The sequence below is a fragment of the Salmo salar genome, chromosome ssa16 (assembly GCF_905237065.1).
Source record: "Salmo salar chromosome ssa16, Ssal_v3.1, whole genome shotgun sequence".
NCBI classification, from domain to species: Eukaryota; Metazoa; Chordata; class Actinopteri; order Salmoniformes; family Salmonidae; genus Salmo; species Salmo salar.
The window spans coordinates 47,049,382-47,073,632 of NC_059457.1; the positions used below are offsets into that span (position 1 = coordinate 47,049,382).

At 43.0% G+C, this 24,251-nt stretch overlaps 1 protein-coding gene across 2 annotated transcripts in view; it reads right to left on the reverse strand.

The window, feature by feature from the left end:
• Positions 1–231: 231 nt before the first annotated feature.
• Positions 232–24,251, reverse strand: part of LOC106574035 (SUN domain-containing protein 2) — a 29,664-nt gene continuing 5,644 nt past the window's right edge. For both annotated transcript variants that reach the window (XM_014149549.2, XM_014149548.2), the window contains exons 2-13: positions 11,025–11,124; positions 10,788–10,924; positions 10,307–10,582; positions 10,137–10,208; positions 9,710–9,858; positions 9,521–9,574; positions 9,378–9,431; positions 5,629–5,702; positions 5,169–5,301; positions 4,352–4,855; positions 4,069–4,158; positions 232–3,699 (exon numbers count right to left, since the gene is read on the reverse strand). In XM_014149549.2, coding sequence (XP_014005024.1) covers positions 3,577–3,699; positions 4,069–4,158; positions 4,352–4,855; positions 5,169–5,301; positions 5,629–5,702; positions 9,378–9,431; positions 9,521–9,574; positions 9,710–9,858; positions 10,137–10,208; positions 10,307–10,582; positions 10,788–10,924; positions 11,025–11,122 — 1,764 coding nt within the window. In that variant the 5' untranslated portion in view covers positions 11,123–11,124 and the 3' untranslated portion in view covers positions 232–3,576. The remainder of the gene's footprint in view (positions 3,700–4,068; positions 4,159–4,351; positions 4,856–5,168; positions 5,302–5,628; positions 5,703–9,377; positions 9,432–9,520; positions 9,575–9,709; positions 9,859–10,136; positions 10,209–10,306; positions 10,583–10,787; positions 10,925–11,024; positions 11,125–24,251) is intronic.

Below are 24,251 nucleotides of genomic sequence, written 5' to 3' on the forward strand. Positions count from 1 at the left end.
TTCTGTAAATGAGACATGTGCAAAAATTCCTAAAAACAAGTTTTCACTTTGTCAATATGGGGTATTGTGGGTAAATGGTTGAAACTTATTTTAATCCATTTTGAATTCAGGCTGTAACACAACAAAATGTTGAATAAGGCAAGAGGTATGACTACTTTCTGAAGCCACTGTAGCTTTACTTTAAAGCATTGCTGAGCAATTTGAGTTAAAATAATCAGTTGATAAAAGCAACAGGGTTGAGAAGTTTTATTTATCACTCATGTCTATAACACCTTAAAGAAAGAAAAGCCGTAGCAGAAGCGCTTCAGGTATTCCAAAACAACCACAGGTGCTCTTTGAGGGGAATATGAATTGAAAAGCATATGGGAAAATTATAACATCAAATAAGTGATAAGTGGCATAAACAATCAAAGTCAAGGAACCTGGTGGGTTTGAAAGTTAGGAAGCCTTTCATTAATGGGCTACAACATTATTAAAACACACTAATGCGTATCGGCTTAGGCCTTCATCAGGGTGTCTGATACAAAGTGAGTCAAGGCTATATAACTGCATCTCCTCCATTTTGTATCAGACGCAGTAAGCCGATACGATTTTAATAATGGTGTAGCCCATAAATTAAAGTATTTTTTAACTTTCAAACCCACACGAGTGCCTGGACTTGGATATAACAGTCCAAGGGAAGACTTCTGCAGTCATTTTATGTTACCTTACATTAATTACATGGTACAATATTGATGCATTATCAATGACCTGATCCATAGCAAATAAATATATATAGACCACTGAGTATTTGAAAAACTCATAAATAACACAATGTCCTTCATTCAATTATGTTTGATATGCACATGGTTAAATAAATACAAACCAATATCATGAGCATTATGTTCACCTGTGCCATATTCAGTTGGGTACAATGTAGCAACAATTTTGCAACACAAAACAATTCTGAATTCTTAAAACAACTTCAGGTACTACCTTCCTGTTTCAAAATGTTTTATCCCATTTCGTGCCAATATAAGAACAAATTCTTATTTACAATGACGGCCTAGGGACAGTGGGTTAACTGCCTTGTTCAGGGGAAGAACGACAGATTTTTGCCTTGTCAGCTCAGGGATTCGATCACGCAAACCTTTTGGCTACTGGCCCAACACTCTAACCACTAGGCTACCCGTCGCCCCGAGTGAAGGAAAAGCAGCCAACAAGTGCTCAGCATATGTGGGAACTCCTATAAGACTATTGGAAAAGCATTCCAGGTGAAGCTGGTTGAGAGAATGCCAAGAGTGTGCAAAGCTGTTATCAAGGCAAAGAGTGTCTACTTTGAAGAAACTCAAATATATTTTGATATGTTTATCACTTTTTTGGTTACTGCATGATTCCATGTGTTATTTCATAGTTTTGATGTCTTCACTATTATTCTACAACGTAGAAAATAGTAAAAATAAAGAAAAATCCTTCAATGAGTAGGTGTCGCCAAACTTTTGAATGGTACTGTATATATGAATTATGATAATGCGCTAGCATGAAGGAAGTTGTAACCATATTTTCCACATTTGGCTTCCGTGTTTTAAAAGCATTCGAAAATGAGGTGGATACATAGCCAGTCATTTCAGGTATAGAACTGCATTCCTATGGAGAAATTATTTACTTATATTCTGTTGTATTTGGACAAACTTAAAATTGACCCAGCGTTAAGTATGATGTTTCACTGCCGTAACATCAGAAAAACATAATACCTCAAAAAAATGCTATTGAGAGCTAATCATACCGTATAGGTCCTTTTTGTGATCAGTCTTTTGTTAGTCTGTAGCTACCACCGCTGCACATAATACTGTAATTGTAAACATAATGATTTAAAACATGAAAAAAAAAGTTCCTGATTATTTTCATCAAACACTAGAAAAAAGTACAAGGTTTAGAAGTAGAAAAGCCTGACATTTAGACATCATTGCAATGGACATTGCTTTGAGGTGAAAGTTATTCAAGTATTGCAGTAAAATTGGTCAGAGAAATGATGTATTTATTTTTTATGATTTGTACCTTGCATTTGAAAAAAATGTTAAAACGTGCATACACTATTAAACTGATCAAAATTGGTAAAAAGACAAAACAAAAATAAATGCTGCTGTATTTTTGAGTTCAGACAATCCGTTCCAGGCCTCCTGAGTGGCACAGCTAGCACTGTGATGCAGTGCCTTAGACCACTGTGATGCAGTGCCTTAGACCACTGTGATGCAGTGCCTTAGACCACTGTGATGCAGTGCCTTAGACCACTGTGCCGCAGTGCCTTAGACCACTGTGATGCAGTGCCTTAGACCACTGTGCCACTCGGGAGGCCTGGAACGTATTGTCTGAACTCAAAAATACAGCAGCATTTATTTTTGTTTTATTTTAAGTCTTGATTTGTCTTTGTACCAATTTTGATCAGAGATTCTAGGTTAGAATCCAGGCTCTGTCGCAGCCAGCCCGACTGGGAGACCCATGGAGCGGCGCACAATTGGCCCAGCGTCATCCGGGTTAGGGAAGGGTTTGGCCAGCAGGGATGTCCTCGTCCCATCGCGCACTAGCGACTACTGTGGCGGGCCAGGCGCATGCACGCTGACACGGTTGCCAGGTGTACGGTGTTCCATCCAACACATTGGTGCGGCTGACTTCCGGGTTAAGTGGGCATTGTGTCAAGAAGCAGTGTGGCGTGATTGGGTTGTGTTTCAGAGGACGCACGGCTCTCGACCTTCGCCTCGCCCGAGTCTGTACGGAGGTTGCAGCGATGAGACAAGACGGTAACTACCAATTAGATACCATAAAATTAGGAAGGAAAAGGGGTTTAAAAAATTAAACAACGTTGCAACCTCAGTGTGCGCCTGTCTATTTCTCTCTATTATTAAAAGGACATTGAAACACCAGTACCTTACCAAATGCAAAGTAGAAAGCATCTACAATCATATAGTTCATCCTGTATTAGGAAGCTTATTGGCAAGGTGCGTCGAGACTTAACCATTCAGACCAACAGAAAAATCATTTACAAGCATATTACATTAAATTCTTATCGGACTAATAAAATACATGAACAATACATCTTGATACTTGCAAAATATACATCCAAAAACGTTCTTTTTAACCATAATTAAACCTTTGTATATAATTGTAAGACACAGATGAAATTAAACAAAATAAGAGCCCAGTAACACAGGAGGGATTGTCATAAACACACATTCAAAGTACAATCTGAAATCTTTGTCCGCTGTGGCCGGGCGTTAAAATGCAAACAAATAATCGATGCTCAAAAGCATACACGCAGACAAACAGTTCAATTTGACACTCTCAAAAACCCATCCCCACACTCCTATTAGCCAGGTCAATACCTCTTCCAGAAATTAAACTGCAAATTGTAACTTTAACCCCTGCTGACCTCTGACCTCACACCTAGCAGAAGCCAGTTTAGGAAGCCATCCTGATTACGCCAAATAAAGACATTTATTTAGAATGGTCCGTCATAATGTTGAGATGCAAAAAGAATGTTGCTCTGATATGAAAGCGAAGCCTTGGAGGTCTGCGGTTGGGGTGGACGGTGAACGCCTCTCACTTGGAGGAGGAGGCCATGTGTCCGTGCACACGGAAGCGGTACACGCATGTGTACTCCAGGTGACCCCAGTTACTCAGAACGCGCAGCTCCACGTAATAATAGATGGCCCTGGTAGGGTTCTGACAGAGAACAGGAAGGGTAAAGGGTTAGAACAAGCAACACAACTGATGACTGAATGGATATTGCATTAGGGTCAACAGTAGCTACTAGCTAGGTAGTTAGAACTTCGTTCTATGGTCCTGGTCCAGTTCTATTCCAGGCTTATTTCAGCTATAGGCTGTTGCATAAACATTGAGCCCGACTAATGTCTCACGCCCCCCAAAAATAACCTAGTAATCCTAACCGGAGGTCGTATTCACTAGGCACCAAATGGAAGAAAAACTGAAAGAGGGAGGGACTACCTGAACTTGTCCAATAAGAAACACTCATTTTGAAACGGTGTGTACTAATGAATACAACCGAGGCAAAGTTTAAATGATGGGACTCACAGGCAGTTGGAAGGTCTGGATTGCCCCTCCGTGCTGGTCATAAGTGAAGGTTCCCAGCCAGGTGCCATCTTCTGTCTCAGTGGACATACCCTGCACAGAGAGAGAAAGAGATGAGACCGATTTTTAAAGACAAATGAGTCATCAGCATTAAAGATATTCACCATACTGCTCTAAACATCTCTGTAGGAAATCTTCAACAGTAGATTATGTAGATGTGGCTCTGGGCAAAAGTTGTGCACTGAATAGAGTGTCAGGGAAGGGCTAGAGGTCACAGATGACTCACGTAGACAGCGAAGGCCTTTGGCGCACTGTCGATGCGTCCGGTGGGCGCATTGGAGACCGGCAGGTGCTCCATGGTGACGTGGGTGATGTGGGCAGGATGAGACAGGGCGATGACCAGGGTGCCCTGCGCTCCGTGGAACGCCCAGCACTTCCCAGCTTGCACCGCCTGGCCCTGGATAACAGTGCGGGGGTTCTCAGAGGGGTACCAGAGGGGTATACCCAGGAAGGACACGCATGCCGAGCGTGTACGGTACGTCTCAGAACACCGCGTGCTCACAACACTGGCACCTTGGGACTCCAACGCAAAGTCTGGCATCCTGTCAGCCAATAGGGGACTGCAGTTCTTCACAACCTCTTTCACCATCTGTGGCTCATTCTGGGGCACATTCTCATGCAGCCATTTTGCCATGGCCTCTTCGAGCTCAGGGGTCAGGTGTGTGTTGGCTGTGGTGGGGTTGGGAGCTGGAGGAGGCTGGTTCTGAACAGAGTAGACCTGCTTCCCCAGCTACACAACACAGAGAGACCACATCCACTACGTTAGGAAGGCTCATCATTTACTCTGTCCCAAATGGCACCCCATTCCCACTACCATAGGGCTCTGGTCAAAAGTAATTGTAAGTCGCTCTGGAGGAGTGCGTCTGCTAAATGACTAAAATGGGAAATGTAGTGCACTATGTAGGGAATTGGGTGCCATTTTGGACTCAGCCATTCATATTTTAGTTTATTTAGCACCATCTCTTATGCAGAACCACCTTAAGAAAGTGTAAAAGTTCAGTGCTACAAATTTGACTTGAGTTTGCGTGTTTTGTGTACATTACCGTGGCACTCTGGTCCTCCAGGGCAGCGACTCTCTGCCTGACGTGTGTGTGTTGGTCCTTCAGCTCGCCCACCTGACTGGTGAAGCCGGCTGTCTGCTGGCTCAAACGATGCTCCCAATCCAGCGGATTCACACTACAATAGAAAAAAATAGAACTTAATTGTCCAGTGAGAAACAGATATTTATCTTCAACCCCCTGAGACAGCAAACTCACAAAACATTTTAAAGGCCAAGTCAAGATTGTCTTAAATCCAAAGTTTGTTTTGCAAACAAGGTTGGGACATTAGATTGGTTAACAGAAAAAGCATGGGAGTATGTTTTCACTCCTTTCAAATCTTCCCAAGTGCCTAGGGAGCATGGGACAGGAGCTAGGGCTAAGGACAGGAGGTAGATGCTAGGAGGTAGGGGCTAGGGGCAGAAGCAAGGGGGCAGGTTCTGGATTGGGCCGGCCACACACTCACCTGTCCACTCTCACTCTCACGTCCCTCATGTCTGTTCTCACGTCTGCCAAGTCTGTCTGCAGTCTCTCTACCATCTGTTGGGATAGACGAGCACAAAGACTACATCTCAACCATATACGTAAATATACAACAATTCTATAGAACCAGACAGACAGAGACAGAGACAGACAAAAATTTGGACACACCTACTCATTCCAGGGTTTTTCTTTATTTTTACTATTTTCTACATTGTAGAATAATAGTGAAGACATCAAAACTATGAAATAACACATGGAATCATGTAGTAACCAAAAAAAAAAAGTGTTAAAGAAATCAAAATATATTTTACATTTTAGATTCGAAGTAGCCACCCTTTGCCTTGACTCTTGGCATTCTCTCAACCAGCTTCCCTGGAATACTTTTCCAACAGTTTTGAAGGAGTTGCCACATATGCTGTGCTCCCGAGTGGCGCAGAGATCTAAGGCACTGTATCTCAGTGCAAGAGACAGGATGGTCCCTGGTTCGAATCCAGACTGCATCACATCCAGCCATGATTGGGAGTCCTATAGGGCGGCGCACAATTAACTCAGAGTCGTCCGGGTTTGGCCGTCATTGTAAATAAGAATTTACTCTTAACTGACTTGCCTAGTTAAATAAAGGTTAAATAAAAAAAAATGTCTGCTTTTCCTTCAATCCGCGGTCCAACTCATCCCAAACAAACTCAATTGGGTTGAGGTCAGGTGATTGTGGAGGCCAAGTCATCTGATGCAGCTCTCCTTCTTGGTCAAATAGCCCTTACACAGCCTGGAGGTGTGTTGGGTCATTGTCCTGTTGAAAAATAAATGATACTCCCACTAAGCGCAAACCAGATGGGATGGCGTATCGCTGAAGAATGCTGTGGTAGCCATGCTGGTTATGTGTGCCTTGAATTCTAAATATATCACAGACAGTGTCACCAGCAAAGCCTAGAAGGCCAGCATCCCGGAGTAGCCACTGTTAACATTAAGACGGGTATTTTGCAGGTACTATTTAATGAAGCTGGCAGTTGAGGACTTGTGAGGCGTCTGTTTCTCAAACTAGACACTCAAATGCACTCGTCCTCTTGCTTAGTTGTGCATCGGGGCCTCCAACTCCTCTTTTTATTCTGGTTAGAGCCAGTTTGCACTGTTCTGTGAAGGGAGTAGTACACAGCGTTGTACGAGATCTTCAGTTTCTTGGCAATTTCACAAATGGAATAGCCTTAATTTCTCAGAACATGAATAGACTGACGAATTTCAGAAGTTAGTTCTTTGTTTCTGGCCATTTTGAGCCTGTAATTGAACCCACAAATGCTGATGCTCCAGGTCCTCAACTAGTCTACAGAAGGCCATTTTTATTGCTTCTTTAATCAGTACTACAGTTTTCAGCTGTGCCAACATAACTGCAAAATAGTTTTCTAATGATCAATTAGCCTTTTAAATGATACTTAGATTAGCTATTTAAGAATATTTTGAAGATAAAACAACGCAGAGGATGAGGACGAGAGTACTAAACTAAATAGAGTACTATGGTCAATAGGGAATTGTCAATGTAAATAGGAGTTGGTTTTCAGTTCAACAGCTGTTCAGAATCTGTGGATTGTCAGTCCTGAACTCAGAGCTACGTTCTGTACATTGAGTCTGGAGCAGGATACTTGTTATTTGGCCATTGGCCCAGTTGTACTGCAAGGACTTCTGATTGGTCAACCCCAGGCTAGGTTGGAGGGTTATAAATGACATCCTGTTATTTGTTCTGTGGAGAAAAGCTGAGGACAACAGGGGGAATGAACATCTACCTCCCAGCATAGCATCTATGATTTGTCCTTTTCAAATAAATACATTTTTCTCCCCGATTTGCTTTTGGGTTTGTGTTATTGAAGAATAACAACTGCTAACAGCTAACACATCGTGCCATTCAAACACAGAAGTGATGGTTGCTGATAATGGGCCTCTGAAGATATTCCATTAAAAATCAGCCGTTTCCAGCTACAATAGTTATTTACAACATTAACCTGTTAGGGCTAGGGGGCAGTATTTGCACGGCTGGATAAAAAAAATGTACCCGATTTAATCTGGTTACTAATCCTACGCAGTAACTAGAATATGCATATACTTATTATATATGGATAGAAAACACTCTAAAGTTTCTAAAACTGTTTGAATGGTGTCTGTGAGTATAACAGAACTCATTTGGCAGGCAAAACCCTGAGACATTTTCTGACAGGAAGTGGATACCTGATGTGTTGTATTACATTTAAACCTATCCCATTGAAAAACACAGGGGCTGAGGAATATTTTGGCACTTCCTATTGCTTCCACTAGATGTCACCAGCCTTTACAAAGTGTTTTGAGTCTTCTGGAGGGAGATCTGACCGAACAAGAGCCATGGAACGATGATGGCCCATTAGACACCTGGCGCGCGAGTTCATGTTGGGTACCCTCGTTCCAATACGTTATAAAAGAGTATGCATTCGTCCACCTTGAATATTATTCATGTTCTGGTTAAAAAAGGCCCTAATGATTTATGCTATACAACGTTTGACATGTTTGAACGAACGTAAATATATTTTTTCCCCTCGTTCATGACGAGAAGTCCGGCTGGCTTAGATCATGTGCTAACAAGACGGAGATTTTTGGACATAAATGATGAGCTTTTTTGAACAAAACTACATTCGTTATGGACCTGTGATACCTGGAAGTGACATCTGATGAAGAGAATCAAAGGTAATGGATTATTTACATAGTATTTTCGATTTTAGATCTCCCCAACATGACGTCTAGTCTGTATCGCAACGCGTATTTTTCTGGGCGCAGTGCTCAGATTATTGCAAAGTGTGATTTCCCAGTAAGGTTATTTTTAAATCTGGCAAGTTGATTGCGTTCAAGAGATGTAAATCTATAATTCTTTAAATGACAATATAATATTTTACCAATGTTTTCTAATTTTAATTATTTAATTTGTGGTGTTGACTTGACTGCCGATTATTGGAGGGAAACGATTTCCTCAACATCAATGCCATAGTAAAACGCTGTTTTTGGATATAAATATGAACTTGATAGAACTAAAAATGCATGCATTGTCTAACATAATGTCCTAGGAGTGTCATCTGATGGAGATTGTAAAAGGTTAGTGCATCATTTTAGCTGGTTTTATGGTTTTGGTGACCCTGTCTTTGAATTGACAAAACATTACACACAACTCTTGTAAATGTACTGTCCTAACATACTCTAAATGTATGCTTTCGCCGTAAAACCTTTTTGAAATCGTAAAACGTGGTTAGATTAAGGAGATGTTTATCTTTCAAAGGGTGTAAAATAGTTGTATGTTTGAAAAATTTGAATTTTGACATTTATTTGGATTCAAATTTGCCGCTCTTGAAATGCACCTGCTGTTGATGGAGTGCACCACGGGGGGGACGCTAGCGTCCCACCTAGCCCATAGAGGTTAACAATGTCTACACTGTATTTCTGATCAATTTGATGTTATTTTAATGGACCATTTTTTTTGCTTTTCTTTCAAAAACAAGGACATTTCTAAGTGACCCCAAACTTTTGAATGGTAGTGTGTGTCACTTTTGAACGGTAGTGTGTGTGTATATATATATAAAGAACACACTATTATAGAGCCCTATAAAAGGACTCCCTATTACACTACTACAGACATCTATAACTGAAACCCTGTTCTCCATACTAGACTGTTATAGGACCTTATGACACCCCATTCCACATAATACTGCACTATAGAGTACTCACCTCGGTTACACATTTCTGCTGGTGTTCCTTCTTCTTAAGAATTTCTATTTCTCTCTGCGGGAGAACACGTACACAAGTCAGTTAACCAAATTAATTCACCCAAATGCAGTATAGTTTGTGCATTCTCTCTTTGTCCCTCTTACCAGGATTGTGTTCATCTTGGCTTCCAGATCAGAATGAAATACCGAAGCTCCATCCTGCAGAAAGAGTTTCAACAAACAAGCTTTTAACTGTACAATCCAGGAGTACACATGCAGAGCGTCAATGCAGCATCCTACCAAATCAAGAGAAAGAGAGATTATTGCCGGGTATTTGGTCCCATCAGATCCTACCATAGCCTTGACAGGCGGAGTGAAGACAGGTGGCGTAGTGAAGTCAGGTGGCGGAGTCGGGGTGATGACAGGTCGGTTCAGGGTCATAGTGATAGCATTCAGGGCTGAAGTCAGGGTGGCCCATACCAAAGGGGCAAGGAGCCAGCAGCCTAGCAGAGAGGGGTAGAATAGACTTGAATACACTAAGGAGCACATTATCATACAGGACAGGCTACACAGAAAACATTTAGAACATTTTTGCTCGTCAACAATGGGTGTGTGTGTGTTGTACTTCTGTTATTTAAATTGTCAGTAAGTACTATGGTTAGGCATGTCATCTGTGGACAATGTACTGCTGGCACCAATAAAGTAACAGTGCTGTTGGTTCTTTTCATGGAAGTTCTATAGAACTATAGACTGTCTGATTCTGTGGCGTGATGTCACTCACCGAAGGTCAAGAGTATGAGGAGGATGGCAATTAGAATGGCCTTCCCCACATTGGCCGGGATAAACGGAGGGGCTACAGGAGGAGACAGAGATAAAGCTAATGCTAACAAACAAGCTACAAGCATAGAGACCAGCTAATGCTACGCTAGCACACACACACACAGTACTCACTCCAGCTGGCACTAGCACTTGTCCTGTTAGTGCCAGATCTCTGGCTGGCGCTAACCCTTTGTTCGCCTAAGGAGGAGTCTCCAGAGTATCCTCTGTAACGTCTTGCCTCTGAAGAGGAGTAACCAGAGCTGTCTATGGCGCTGCTATGGCTCTGGGCCTGGTTCAGTCCGGTCTGGCAGGACGAGAAGCCCCTGGGGCTGGGAGCCAGGTTCAGGCTGGGAGCTGGGGCCGGAGGTTCCTGGAAGGTCTTCCTCCTCTGAACCAAGCTTGAGACCCCTGAAGGACAGGGGGTGCGGGGACAAAGAGAGAGAGTCAGACGGTTAGTTTTGAATAGCCATAATAGCTAACTATAACCATAGACAAAGAGGCAGCTGCAATACAAAGCTATACTGTACAGAGTATACAGTATAGGCCTAGACAATGAAAGTAACTGAGTGAGTGTCAATAGGACTGCGGATGCAGGAAGTGGTGTGAACCGTACCAATGTAGTCCTCAGCATTGATGGGTGGCTCCACTGTACTACCCTTGCTGCTAGCGGTGCTAGCCACGCTGTTGGCCCGGCTGGAGGTACGAGAGGCCGCCACTTTACGACCACCTGTCTTCCTCTTAGTAAAAACCCTGAGAGAGAAAGAGAAAGCGAGAGAAAGGGCTTTGTTAAAGCAACTTTGTCAGGCCTACTGTATTAGGCTATACGGTAAAACATGAAACACAAACACACCTCACGGGGCTCTCCCTGTAGGAAACTGAGGACTCATCATCGTCTGATGACTGGTGGTAGTATCCCCCTAAAACCAGCCTCATACTGCGCCGCGACATGTCTGACAGAGAGAGAGACAGAGACAATACCTCATACAGGATACTGTGTTATACTAACTGCTTTAACAGGACGAATCCCACACACAAAGCAAATCAATAATATAACACTTTGTAACAGTCATTAGGCTTTATTTATTTATATATATATATATATATATATATATATATATATATATATATATATATATATATATATATATATGATGTACAGTTACAGTAAAAAGGGAGTTGAGGTTTCCAAGAGGTAGCATAGCGCTAGCCCAGAGCTGGTGGTAGCAGTAGCCCAGAGCTGGTGGTAGCAGTAGCCCAGAGCTGGTGGTAGGAGAGAGGCTCTCTGACAGATGCTCTCCTGTATAATCTCTAATCCAGTTAATCTACAGCAGCTCACGCTGCTCTCTCATGCACCCCCCCCCAACCCCCCACACACACACCCCATTGTACAATAAAAGACATCTCAGTAATTCACCTTACAGTAAGGCCTGAATACTACACAGGCAGCATTGGCATAGTCATATGAAAAGGCTAGAGCTATCAAACCCAGATCTGCAAAGTGATTTGGGTAAAGCCTGACAAAGCTAGATCTGGTTAGGGATAAAACTAGCCTTAGGATTTTTTTTTTGTGTGTACTTAGTACCTTAGCATTGCACTGAGTAAAATGTAACTGTGGCTGTGTAGGAATGAACTTCAACTTTCAAACAGCGCTAGCACGGATTAGCATTAGCTAACTAGCAGAAGGAGAGGTCAATACAGGTGCATCAAAGCTGGGACTGAGAGTGAAAAACAGCTTCTATCTCAAGGCCATCAGACTGTTAAATAGCCATCACTAGCCGGCTACCACCCGGTTACTCAACCCTGCATCTTAGAGGCTGCAGCCCTATATACATAGACAAGGAATCACTGGCCACTTTATTAATGGAACACTAGTTAGTTACATAAATGTTTACATACTGCTTTACTCATCTCATATGTACAGTACCAGTCAAATGTTCGGAGTCACCTTCTGTATACCACCACTACCTTGTCACAACACAACTGATTGGCTCAAACGCATTAAGGAAAGAAATTCCACAAATGTAATTTTAACAAGGCACACCTGTTAATTGAAATGCATTCCAGGTGACTACCTCATGAAGCTGGTTGAGAGAATGCCACAAGTGTGCAAAGCTGTCAAGGCAAAGGGTGGCTACTTTGAAGAATCTCAAAATCTAAAATATATTTTGATTTGTTTAACACTTTTTTGGTTACTACATGATTCCATATGTGTCATATCATAGTTGATGTCTTCACTATTATTCTACAATGTAGAAAATAGTAAAAATAAAGAAAAACATGCCCAAACATGACTTGACTTAATGCATTTCAATTAACAGGCGCGCCTTGTTAAAAGTGAATTTGTGGAATTTCTTTCCTTCTTAATGCATTTGAGCCAATCAGTTGTGTTGTGACAAGGTAGGTGTGGTATACAGAAGATAGCCCTATTTGGTAAAAGATCTTACCATAATATAGACTTGAACAGCTTAAATAAGCAAAGAGAAACTACTTTAAGACAAAGATCAGTCAATTTGGAAAATTTCAGTTACCTCTGCTACAGAGGATAAGTTTATTAGAGTTAACTGCACTTCAGATTGCAGCCCAAATACATGCTTTAGATTTCAAGTAACAGACATCTCAACATCAACTGTTCAGAGGAGATTGCCTGAATCAGGCCTTCATGGTCAAATTGTTGCAAAGAAACCACTACTAAAGGACAACGATAAGAAGAACAGACTTGCTTGGGCCAAGAAACACAAGCAATGGACATTAAACCAGTGGAAATATGTAATTTGGTCTGCTGAGGATACACTGCTTCTCAGGAACAGGCCCCGATCCCCGTGATCTGTGTGAAGAGGCGGCGGAAAAAGAGGGGCCGAAGGTCCAGCTGCCTTCTGAGAATTCGCAGGTGATCGAATAAACCTCCACTTCCCTCCATTCTGCTTGCAAATGTGCAATCATTGGACAATAAAATCGACGAGTTACATGTTGTATTTTTTTAAACTGCATTGTTGGTTAGGGGCTCGTAACTAAACATTTCACTGTAAGGTCTACACCTGTTGTATTCAGCACATGTGACTAATACCATTTTTATTTGATTTACTATTATTCTACAATGTAGAAAATAGTAAAAAATTAAATTAAAACCATTGAATGAGTAGGTGTGTCCAAACTTTTGATTGGTACTGTATGTAATTTTCCCCACTCAGTTTCACACAAAACCTTCTCACTGCACGTCAAATCAAATTGTATTTGTCACATGGTTAGCAGATGTTAATGGAAGTGTAGCGAAATGCTTGTGCTTCTAGTTCTAGTTTCAACCATGCAGTATCATCTAACAAGTAATCTAACCTAACAATTCCACAACTACCTGCATAGGCAAGATGCAGTAGATGCTATAGAGTACAGTATATACATATGAGATGAGTAATGTAGGGTATGTAAACATTATATACAGTGGCATTGTTTAAAGTGGCTAGTGATACATTTAGTTACATCAAGATGGCAAGATGCACCAGATGGTATAGCGTACAGTATATACATATGAGATGAGTAATGTAGGGTATGTAAACATCATATAAAGTGGCTAGTGATAATTTGATTTCATAAATTTTTCCATTATTAAAAGTGGATAGAGATGAGTCAGTATGTTGGCAGCAGCCACTCAATGTTAGTGGTGGCTGTTTAACAGTCTGATGGCCTTGAGATGGAAGCTGTTTTTCAGTCTCTCGGTCCCTGCTTTGATGCACCTGTACTGACCTCGCCTTCTGGATGTTAGCGGGGTGAACAGGCAGTGGCTCGGGTGGTTGCTGTCCTTGATGATCTTTTTGGCCTTCCTGTGACATCGGGTGGTGTAGGTGTCCTGGCGGGCAGGTAGTTTGCACCCGGTGATGCGTTGTGCAGACCTCACTACCCTCTGGAGAGCCTTACGGTTATGTGTACGCTGAGGAACTTAACTCTCCACCCTCTCCACTACTGTCCCGTCAATGTAGATAGGGGGATGCTCCCTCTGCTGTTTCCTGAAGTCCACGATCATCTCCTTTGTTTTGTTGACATTGAGTGTGAGGTTATTTTCCTGACACCACACTCCGAGGGCCCTCACCTCCTCCCTGTAGGCCGTCTCGTCGTTGTTGGTAATCAAGCCTACCACTGTAGTGTCGTCTGCAAACTTGATGATTGAGTTGGCGGCGTGCATGGCCACGCAGTCGTGGGTGAACAGGGAGTACAGGAGAGGGCTGAGCACGCACCCTTGTGGGGACCCAGTGTTGAGGATCAGCGGGGTGGAGATGTTGTTACCTACCCTCACCACCTGAGGGCGGCCCATCAGGAAGTCCAGGACCCAGTTGCACAGGGCGGGGTCGAGACCCAGGGTCTCGAGCTTAATGACGAGTTTGGAGGGTACTATGGTGTTAAATGCTGAGCTGTAATTGATGAACAGCATTCTTACATAGGTATTCCTCTTGTCCATATGGGTTAGGGCAGTGTGCAGTGTGATGGCGATTGCGTCGTCGGTGGACCTATTAGGGCGGTAAGCAAATTGGAGTGGATCTAGGGTGTCAGGTAGGGTGGAGGTGATATGGTCCTTAACTAGTCTCTCAAAGCACTTCATGATGACGGAAGTGAGTGCTACAGGGCGGTAGTCATTTAGCTCAGTTACCTTAGCTTTCTTGGGAACAGGAACAATGGTGGCCCTTGTCATGACGTTGGCCTCTTTTGGTACAGGGAGGACAGTTGACCCCCTCCCTTCTGCAAAACCACCCCCTACCTTCCCCCCAATCCACCCTGTGTGTAAAGGGTCGTAAAAACTCAAAAATTCCAGGAGAGTCTCTGGCCACATGGCCCATAGAGAGACACAGGAAATTCTTCCAACTCATAGAATTGGAGAGCCAAGCGACATTTTGTGTTCTGGAGAAGGTATGGAAGATTGGTGAAGAATCCAGCTACGAACTGATCCGCTTGGTACAATTTTGTGATACTCAGAAGAGACAATATAGCCATATTACCATAAAACTGTTTATATAATAGCATCATAATGGTTGTATAGAATGTATTAATAAGGATAACGCTTTTGTAAGACATTGAGATGCTATGTACTGATGTAATGTGATAGATTTGGTTACAGAAATACAATTCTAACTCAGTCATAGGCACGCCCCCAGGGACCCATACAGGACCAGGCGTCATTTGACAAGCCTGTTCTATGGGCACTATAAAACACCCCCGGATTTACATTTCTTGAGACCAGGCCCCCACTCCATTGCGAGAAGTGGGCCAATAGGTTGACCATCCAAGTATTCTACTGAAAGTGAACCATACCACGTGGTTAACTCTTAGACTATTGATACCGACAGAATAAGAACAAGTCTTTGATATTAATTATTAGTCTGCAGCTAAGTAAATTATATAATCGAACGCGAAGACCAACGAAACATCCATTCGATGACGACATTAATGAATGTCGCTCTGAAAGATCCATTCTAACCGAGAGAGAGAGCGAGAACGCGGACAAAACTCCCCAACAGAACAGAACTCTCGAACAAGGATCACGACGACACATGAGCGTAAATATATATTGATTGCAATTGTTCCCGAATGAGTGAGCCTTCAATTGTCAATTGTTAATATTAATGAACTCTGTGTAACTGCCACAGCTGACCTTTTATGATCCATTGTTCAACAGGCCGACCTGCCTGTTTAGGCCACAAGGGCACATTCCTATACCAATCCTTTGTGACGATAATTACTGTTTGTATGTTTTTCTGTTAATTACTTAGTGTAGTAAATAAATGATTTTAAGACAATTGATGTATGGATGATTTTAGTAAAGACTGGGTTCGTGCAGATACAACAATTTACGACGTTTGGAATGAGACTGGACTAGAGGTAAAATACACCATTGAAACTAGAAGATAATCGGCCTATACTATAATAGAATAGAATATTATGGTACAGGAAAGTTATATTAGGAAAATTATAGCTTTGTAATCTGAATATTCTCCTTGGTGCCCTGATCTCCTAGTTAATTACAATTAAACGATTAATCAGTTTAATCGCGTGATAATAATTACAGGGAGCTAATTGATAAACATATCTTCCGTTTAATGGTAACCCAAAGACACGATATTTGGTGCCCCCGTGTGAGGACTCAAGCTAAAACGCACGTTGGTTCAATTTGATAATACATTTGGAGCCCCCGTGCGAGGAATCTAAGATAGAATTGGACTTTGCTGTGAAATTCTATATATCAATTGTGCAAACAGCCTGCTATATAAACAAAGTGATTGTGCATTTTCCATTGAGAGAAGCTATTTAGAGTAGCTCCGGTCTTATGTCGATAGCAGTGAGGATTAAATTCCAGATTTAGTCCGTTAGGCCAAACGGTACTATTTCTGTCGGTCAATATTAACTTCTAGAGTAAGGTTAGAAATTAGAAGTTAACTGTCCGGTAAACCGAGCCGAATAATTTGCCTACCGCACTAAGACAGTGTGGGCAGACCGTATGCGTATTTTGTATTTAAGTACCGTGTCGCTCCGGTCAGCATAAACGACAGCAGAATATGCTGAATGGGTTTAAGGTGAGACGTCACTAGAAAACCCACCCTTTCCATAAGTGAAAGGATCCTATTTTGGTGCTTGGAAGGATACTCCTGAACCAAGTAGCAATAGCTTAGCATTACGGGTAAGCTAACAGAGAGGGAACATTTTACCCTCCCCCGTAACACGTTTAAAATTTCTCCGCTAGCACGACGGAAGTCCGACCTTTGTACTTCCGTTTAATTTCAGCATTCTGCACCCTGGTGAAGAATTGCCAGTACATCTCTAGGGGAAATTCAAACGTGGAGCACGGTAACATATCCAGACAATCACAATTGACTGGATATGACGTCTCATTCAATTTAACTAACAAGTGAAATTGCCAGATTTACCTTTTCAAGTGGATCTTTCAAATAATATCCAAAATTGATTGGGCGTCTACAATGAGACATGATTAACTTTTTCAAAACTTAACTTAGATGAAGCAATGCTCTCAGGTTAATTGAAAGTTAATTCCCAGATAGCCTATACAGGTTTGATATATCATAAATAGATTAATCAGTAAAATCTGCTTTAGCAAGGCACAGTCAGTAAAACCCCTTTACGGACGCTCAGCCCCAGGGAGGAGCGTACCCTAGTGGTGAAGGGTCCCAACATTTGACCTACGGTTTACACTTATGATATCCAATCAATGGAGATTGTATGGATTATCGTCTCATTCAATTTAATAAGTTAAATTGTCGAACATACCTTTCTAGGTTCTTCCAATTAAATGAGACAACTTAAACTTTGCATATTAACCTGGTAATCTCTCAGGTAATTCAAGTTTAATACCCAGATAGCCTACCCAGGTAGGACTAATCATTGGCATTGATTAATTCAATTTGCTTTTGCAAATTCATTCACGTCCAACTTCCACAGTACTGTACAGTACTGATGGTTCATTAACGTCTATAAATAGATTAAAATCGTCTTTGCAGCTCCCCACATTCCAAAATTTTGGAAAATTAGGAAAAACATTTTTTCCTTTCAAATGTTCTAATAATGTGCAGGCTATCAGAGGGGGTGGTCCCCACTCGCCCGCTAATTAGTGAACCTCCACCCGTAAATGGATTGATCTCTGACCTCAGCAGCGATAACAACCCTAATTATGCCATTAGTGGAAAAGCAGACAATAATGTTTTCCAAAATCAACCATCGGGCGCAGGCCTCGTAAAGGTTCTCTCCAGTCTAGCTCTGATGTCTTGCCATCCGAGATTGCCATCTGTCCAATACCGCAGTGCACAGCTGAAGCACGAGCAGGTAACGGTAGACATAAAGGGACAGGTGGAGAGAACCGGGAAACCAATGACAAATGCAGAAAAGGGAAAAATTCTGCTAGCTATGGAACTGCGTTCGAAAACTGAACAATTAAATGTAATTGCAAAAACGTATGACGATGAACAAGCACAAGCTCTTCAACAAAATCGTTTTCTACAGGAACAACTCGATTTAGCCAAAACTAAATACGATGATGTCCATGCCAAACTAGATAAATCTGAAGAGTTATCTACAAACAGGAGCGCTCAACTTGACAACATGCATGCTGTTTTGTTGAATGTTACTCAAAATAACACGGTGCTCCTCAAAGCGCTGCAGACCAAAGATGATCAGTTAATGAACACAATGACAAAGTTGGATGATAAATCAGCAGAACTTATTGAAGTCGCTGACCAAATGAATGATGAGAGAACTCAGGTGATGAGGTTGGAAATATTGATTTCTAAGCAAGCAGAGGAAATCTCATCACTGAATCTCTCGCTCCGTACTCAAGACCTCTATCTGCAAACCATGACAGATAAGTTTGAGAACGAAAGGAGCAGGTGTGACACTCACGTGTCCAAAATCAGTACTCTAAGCGCTCAAGTGGACTCTGCAATGCAGCAGAATTCCACCCTTAGGTACCATCTGGAGGAAATCCAGAATGGTCACGCTCTACAGTGCGACTTCCCATCCAAGCAACCGGAGCCCGGTACTCACAGGAGTGAAGACAATAGGTTTCAGACCTTGCCTCCCTCATGTGTCCCTCAGTCTTCTCCTCTTGGCCCTTCGGCACTGAGTAATATGGCGCCTCTTGGCCAACAACAACAAGGCTTGGCTTCTTCTCTTGGCCTTTCGGCCCCAATCTCTCCACAGGATGAAGCCAACCCTCTCCGCCCGCTTGGCGCGGAATACCTTGACAAACTCGTCAAGAATTTCCCCACCTTTAACCCCATTCCAAGTCAGCCTAACGATACTGAGATGTTCCTAGCTGACATAGAGGACGCGTTGGGTGGCTACCCGAACGCTACGGGTTCTGACAGGGTTTACCTGTTGAAGCGAACGTCGAATAGACACGTGACGAGGTTCATTCGTCTACAACAGCAACACGTGCTAAATGACTATGCTAAACTTGCCACAGCTTTGAAATTAGAATTCAGTGGTTCTGCGACTCGCAAACACGATAGCTCACTGGCTAACACCGTCAAACAAGCTCGGAACGAACACCCACAAGCTTACTATCATAGGCTTCGTTCAGCTTACTTTGGCCTACTCACGGAAACAGGAATGAAAGAGCTGTTACCATTCAAACAAATGTTTCTGTCGAACATGTATCCCACCTTCATTACCTACTTGGGCCCTGCAGCCCACGTTGGCTTGCCTATCTTACAACTCAGAGAGCTTGCAAGCACAGCTTTTGAGGCATCAAAAGTTCACAACGCTAAGAGCCCTGACCACTCAGTTTTGAAGTTTAACCAGGAGCACTCACTCCAGTTAGAGGGTGCATTATCAGGTATTGGAGCGTCGAGAGATGACGCACAACAACAGTTTCTACCACGAAACCATGATTCCAATAACCTCCGCGGTCGAAATAACTGTAAAGTACGTAGCCATCAACATGACTACCGCTACAATCGACCCGTTCGCTACGTTCCTGCACCCAACCCACAAAAAGTGTCAGAGCACAAGGGTAACAAAGGGTTGAAGGACGATCAAAACGTAGACCAATGTTCTCCAGAAGTCCCATTACGGGAAGAACTTAAGCGAGAACAATTTGAGAAAAGGGTAAAAGATAAGTCACAAGGACTAGACGGGGAATTACTGGACACCAGGTCTGCAGGAATTAACACCCATAGCATGGACGTTAAAGTTCAAATTTGTCCCGCTCTCATTCAAAACCCTATCCAGGGCCCGCTTGATCAAGAAACAAGCCCCCGGGCTCTGTCTATAGACTCTGATACAGAAGTTGCGAAGAAAAAGGTCAAACGCTTCGTTAAAGCCAAGCCCACTCAAAATCGGAAAAGTCAATCTGCTTCCATCTTGAACAGACATGGCACATCACGTCGTTGCGAACGACCACTCCACTTTGTGGGGAATATGTCCACTAACCACGAATCTAAACGGCCATACCTGGAAACAGTCCTGGAGGACTGTTTAGCTTGTCATGCGCTAATTGATTCGGGTGCGACAATATCACTCATCTCTCAAACATTATTTGATGATCTCAAAAGGGCTTTGAAACCAACTAAACGTTGGTTAAAAGTGGAACGATGCGACACTAAACTTCGAGGGGTCACTCAGACTACCTCGCCTCTCACGTTGAGAGTCATGCTGAAACTACACTTCCAGGACGTATCGCTCGTTCACCCTGTGTATGTTACCAGCCTCGAAACTGTAACCCTGCTACTTGGAGCAGACTTGATGGATCCCATTGATGGATTGGAAAACCAACCAGGTATGGTCACAGGCCACAGTGCCTTCTCCACTGACCACACCGTCTCCCCCTAACGCTAGCTGCAACGCAGTCATTCTCGAGGGGTATCTGTCGAAAGCACCCCTTGGGAAAAAGACGTTTAGAAACCTCTTGGTACAGAATCCGATCCATGGAGATATCGTACTATCTCGACACATTCCATCAGCCAACCTGATTGACCATTCTTTTCATGATTTCGAGCCAGCTGTCTCTGTGAATAAGCAACTTCCCTCCTCCTTGCAGTCGTGCAATACGATAGTTGAGATGAACTTCTCTTGCCCTTTGGACACTTCCGCAAGCACTGCGGCCCTCTCAGCAAGTAAAACATTGATGCACAGAGTATACTCTGCTTCCGATGATACACCTTCCGCTTTGTTGGGGACTGTCACCCCTTACAATGACACTAATGGCGTCAGTCCAGCAACTGACCCGATGACTCCCACTGGTGAAACACTTTGCAATATCACAGACCGATATCCTCGTCTCAGTTCGCAGGTAATGAAGAGGTTGCCACACGCAGACGCGGTGGTGACTGACATGCCTCGACAGCCACTGAGCGTTTTGAAGCACAAACACCAGGAGATTTGGTTGAAAGGTTACAGCCATTCTCAGCACAACGCGGCCGCTGACAACTCGTACATAGGGTCCGACCTTTTCATTTGCGCATCGGACACCAACACCACCCGCTGGTGGGGGGGGTCCCGAGGCACAAAGGGGGGGGGAATAGTAGCCCAGACCCATGATGAGCCTCATCGAGGCCGGTGGGGGGGGTCAAGACTACGGACAACACCGTACGAGGCCGCCAGAGCATAAATCAAATCTAGTTGTAAACTCTCCTATGAGAACAGTGAGGAGCAGACAGGCCCCTAGACGGGGATTATCTTAGAAGACATCTAAGATAGTACTGAGGTGTACCACACTGGTCGTAAAGGAAGTCCAGTGGACTTGTCCACCTCCAAAACAAATGGCAACAATAATCATTCTTTGCCATGTGTAGGTTCAACTACAATACAACTAGTAAAATGCTCCAATCATGTGTTCCGGTAGATAATATTTCAGAATAAATCGGTAGGATAACTGGTCCCCTTGAGTACCAGTACCAACACTAGCAACAGTCAGTCCAGCTACAATCAGTAAGAAGGTTAGAGACTTAACCAATCAAATTACCATTGACAACAGCGACATAGGAGTCACTCAGAGTGCAACACGTGGAGGGGAATCTCCAGTGCACTCTTCCAATGGTTAACACACATGTCACTAATAAATAGGACCCTCCATTCAGGAGTAAAATTATTGTCATGAACCATGATCACACCACGTATGACTGGTCCAATACTTATAGAGTACTTCCGTCGTGAGGTTAGCTCCTCCGTGGATAACATAGCAATGAAATAGACTTCATACCTATCGCCACTACAAAAGTGGAAGAAACAGTGACTTGTAGAAAAACTACTACAGACTCCCTTGACACCAATTCTGACTGACCTCCAGGCATTGACCTGAAAATTACCTGACTACGTCAGACTCATTCTGAACAAGTTGTAATCTGCCCAGATACTTGGTTTTCTTCCCTTGACATGCGCGCTTGTGTAAGCATAAACGCACATGCACAACGGAACATCCAATTAGGATTTATGCTAGGACCACTTAAGGGCCCAAGCAATATACCAGCCTTAGTAAAGTTGAACATTTACTTCTAGGCCTTTGACTCTACAGCACTCACCAGTTTTCTTCCCAGAAGTCCATAGGTCATACCTGTAGACTGCCCAAAACTAGTGCATTACAGCTGTAGACTTATCATATAGTTATCAACTTAGGATAGCGCCTAAGCAACACACCAAGTAGGAAAACCCTAGATATGGCATTAGAGACAATGCCATGATAATCATTTTGCCAGAACATTGGACGTATATAGAATACAGTCGAATTAGATGATTTTTTTTTGTGTGAGAACTATATTTTGTATATTTTTGTTTTGTTTATGCTTTCATTCCTTTTCGGTTCAGTTCCTTTGACACATAGGAAGTGATAGAGCCATAAACAAAGTCCCCATACAACCATCACTTAGTGCCACAACGCCGCTCATTGGGGAATGAATGTAATTATATACATTTCATGAGTGTGTGTGCGTTGTTAACATCTGCCTAAGTTACTGCCCAGATCTTCCAGTCTGGACGACGGGTCCGGAACGGCGACCCCAAATCCGGACACCCACAGCCTATCCTTGTGGTGGCATGCCCGCTGTCAGAGAGACTACCAAGGTAAACCACCAGAGGGGGGGACCGCAACGGCGATCACCAACCAGGACATCCCCTGGCCCTTCCTGGGGTACTTTACAGCTTCCAGGGAACCGACCAAGGTACACCACTAGAGGAGACCGCAACGGCGATCACCAACCGGACATCAACTGCCCATCCTTGTGGTGGACGGCTCCGCTTTCAGCGAGCCTACCAAGTTCAACCACCAGAGAGGACTGCAACGATGATCTACCAATGGGACATCACGTGGTCATGATTTTATGTTGATTTGTAACTTGCAGGATAAACAAGATCCAAACCACCAGGGGGGTATGTCATGACGTTGGCCTCTTTTGGTACAGGGAGGACAGTTGACCCCCTCCCTTCTGCAAAACCACCCCCTACCTTCCCCCCAATCCACCCTGTGTGTAAAGGGTCGTAAAAACTCAAAAATTCCAGGAGAGGTTCTGGCCACATGGCCCATAGAGAGACACAGGAAATTCTTCCAACTCATAGAATTGGAGAGCCAAGCGACATTTTGTGTTCTGGAGAAGGTATGGAAGATTGGTGAAGAATCCAGCTACGAACTGATCCGCTTGGTACAATTTTGTGATACTCAGAAGAGACAATATAGCCATATTACCATAAAACTGTTTATATAATAGCATCATAATGGTTGTATAGAATGTATTAATAAGGATAAAGCTTTTGTAAGACATTGAGATGCTATGTACTGATGTAATGTGATAGATTTGGTTACAGAAATACAATTCTAACTCAGTCATAGGCACGCCCCCAGGGACCCATACAGGACCAGGCGTCATTTGACAAGCCTGTTCTATGGGCACTGTAAAACACCCCCGGATTTACATTTCTTGAGACCAGGCCCCCACTCCATTGCGAGAAGTGGGCCAATAGGTTGACCATCCAAGTATTCTACTGAAAGTGAACCATACCACGTGGTTAACTCTTAGACTATTGATACCGACAGAATAAGAACAAGTCTTTGATATTAATTATTAGTCTGCAGCTAAGTAAATTATATAATCGAACGCGAAGACCAACGAAACATCCATTCGATGACGACATTAATGAATGTCGCTCTGAAAGATCCATTCTAACCGAGAGAGAGAGCGAGAACGCGGACAAAACTCCCCAACAGAACAGAACTCTCGAACAAGGATCACGACGACACATGAGCGTAAATATATATTGATTGCAATTGTTCCCGAATGAGTGAGCCTTCAATTGTCAATTGTTAATATTAATGAACTCTGTGTAACTGCCACAGCTGACCTTTTATGATCCATTGTTCAACAGGCCGACCTGCCTGTTTAGGCCACAAGGGCACATTCCTATACCAATCCTTTGTGACGATAATTACTGTTTGTATGTTTTTCTGTTAATTACTTAGTGTAGTAAATAAATGATTTTAAGACAATTGATGTATGGATGATTTTAGTAAAGACTGGGTTCGTGCAGATACAACAATTTACGACGTTTGGAATGAGACTGGACTAGAGGTAAAATACACCATTGAAACTAGAAGATAATC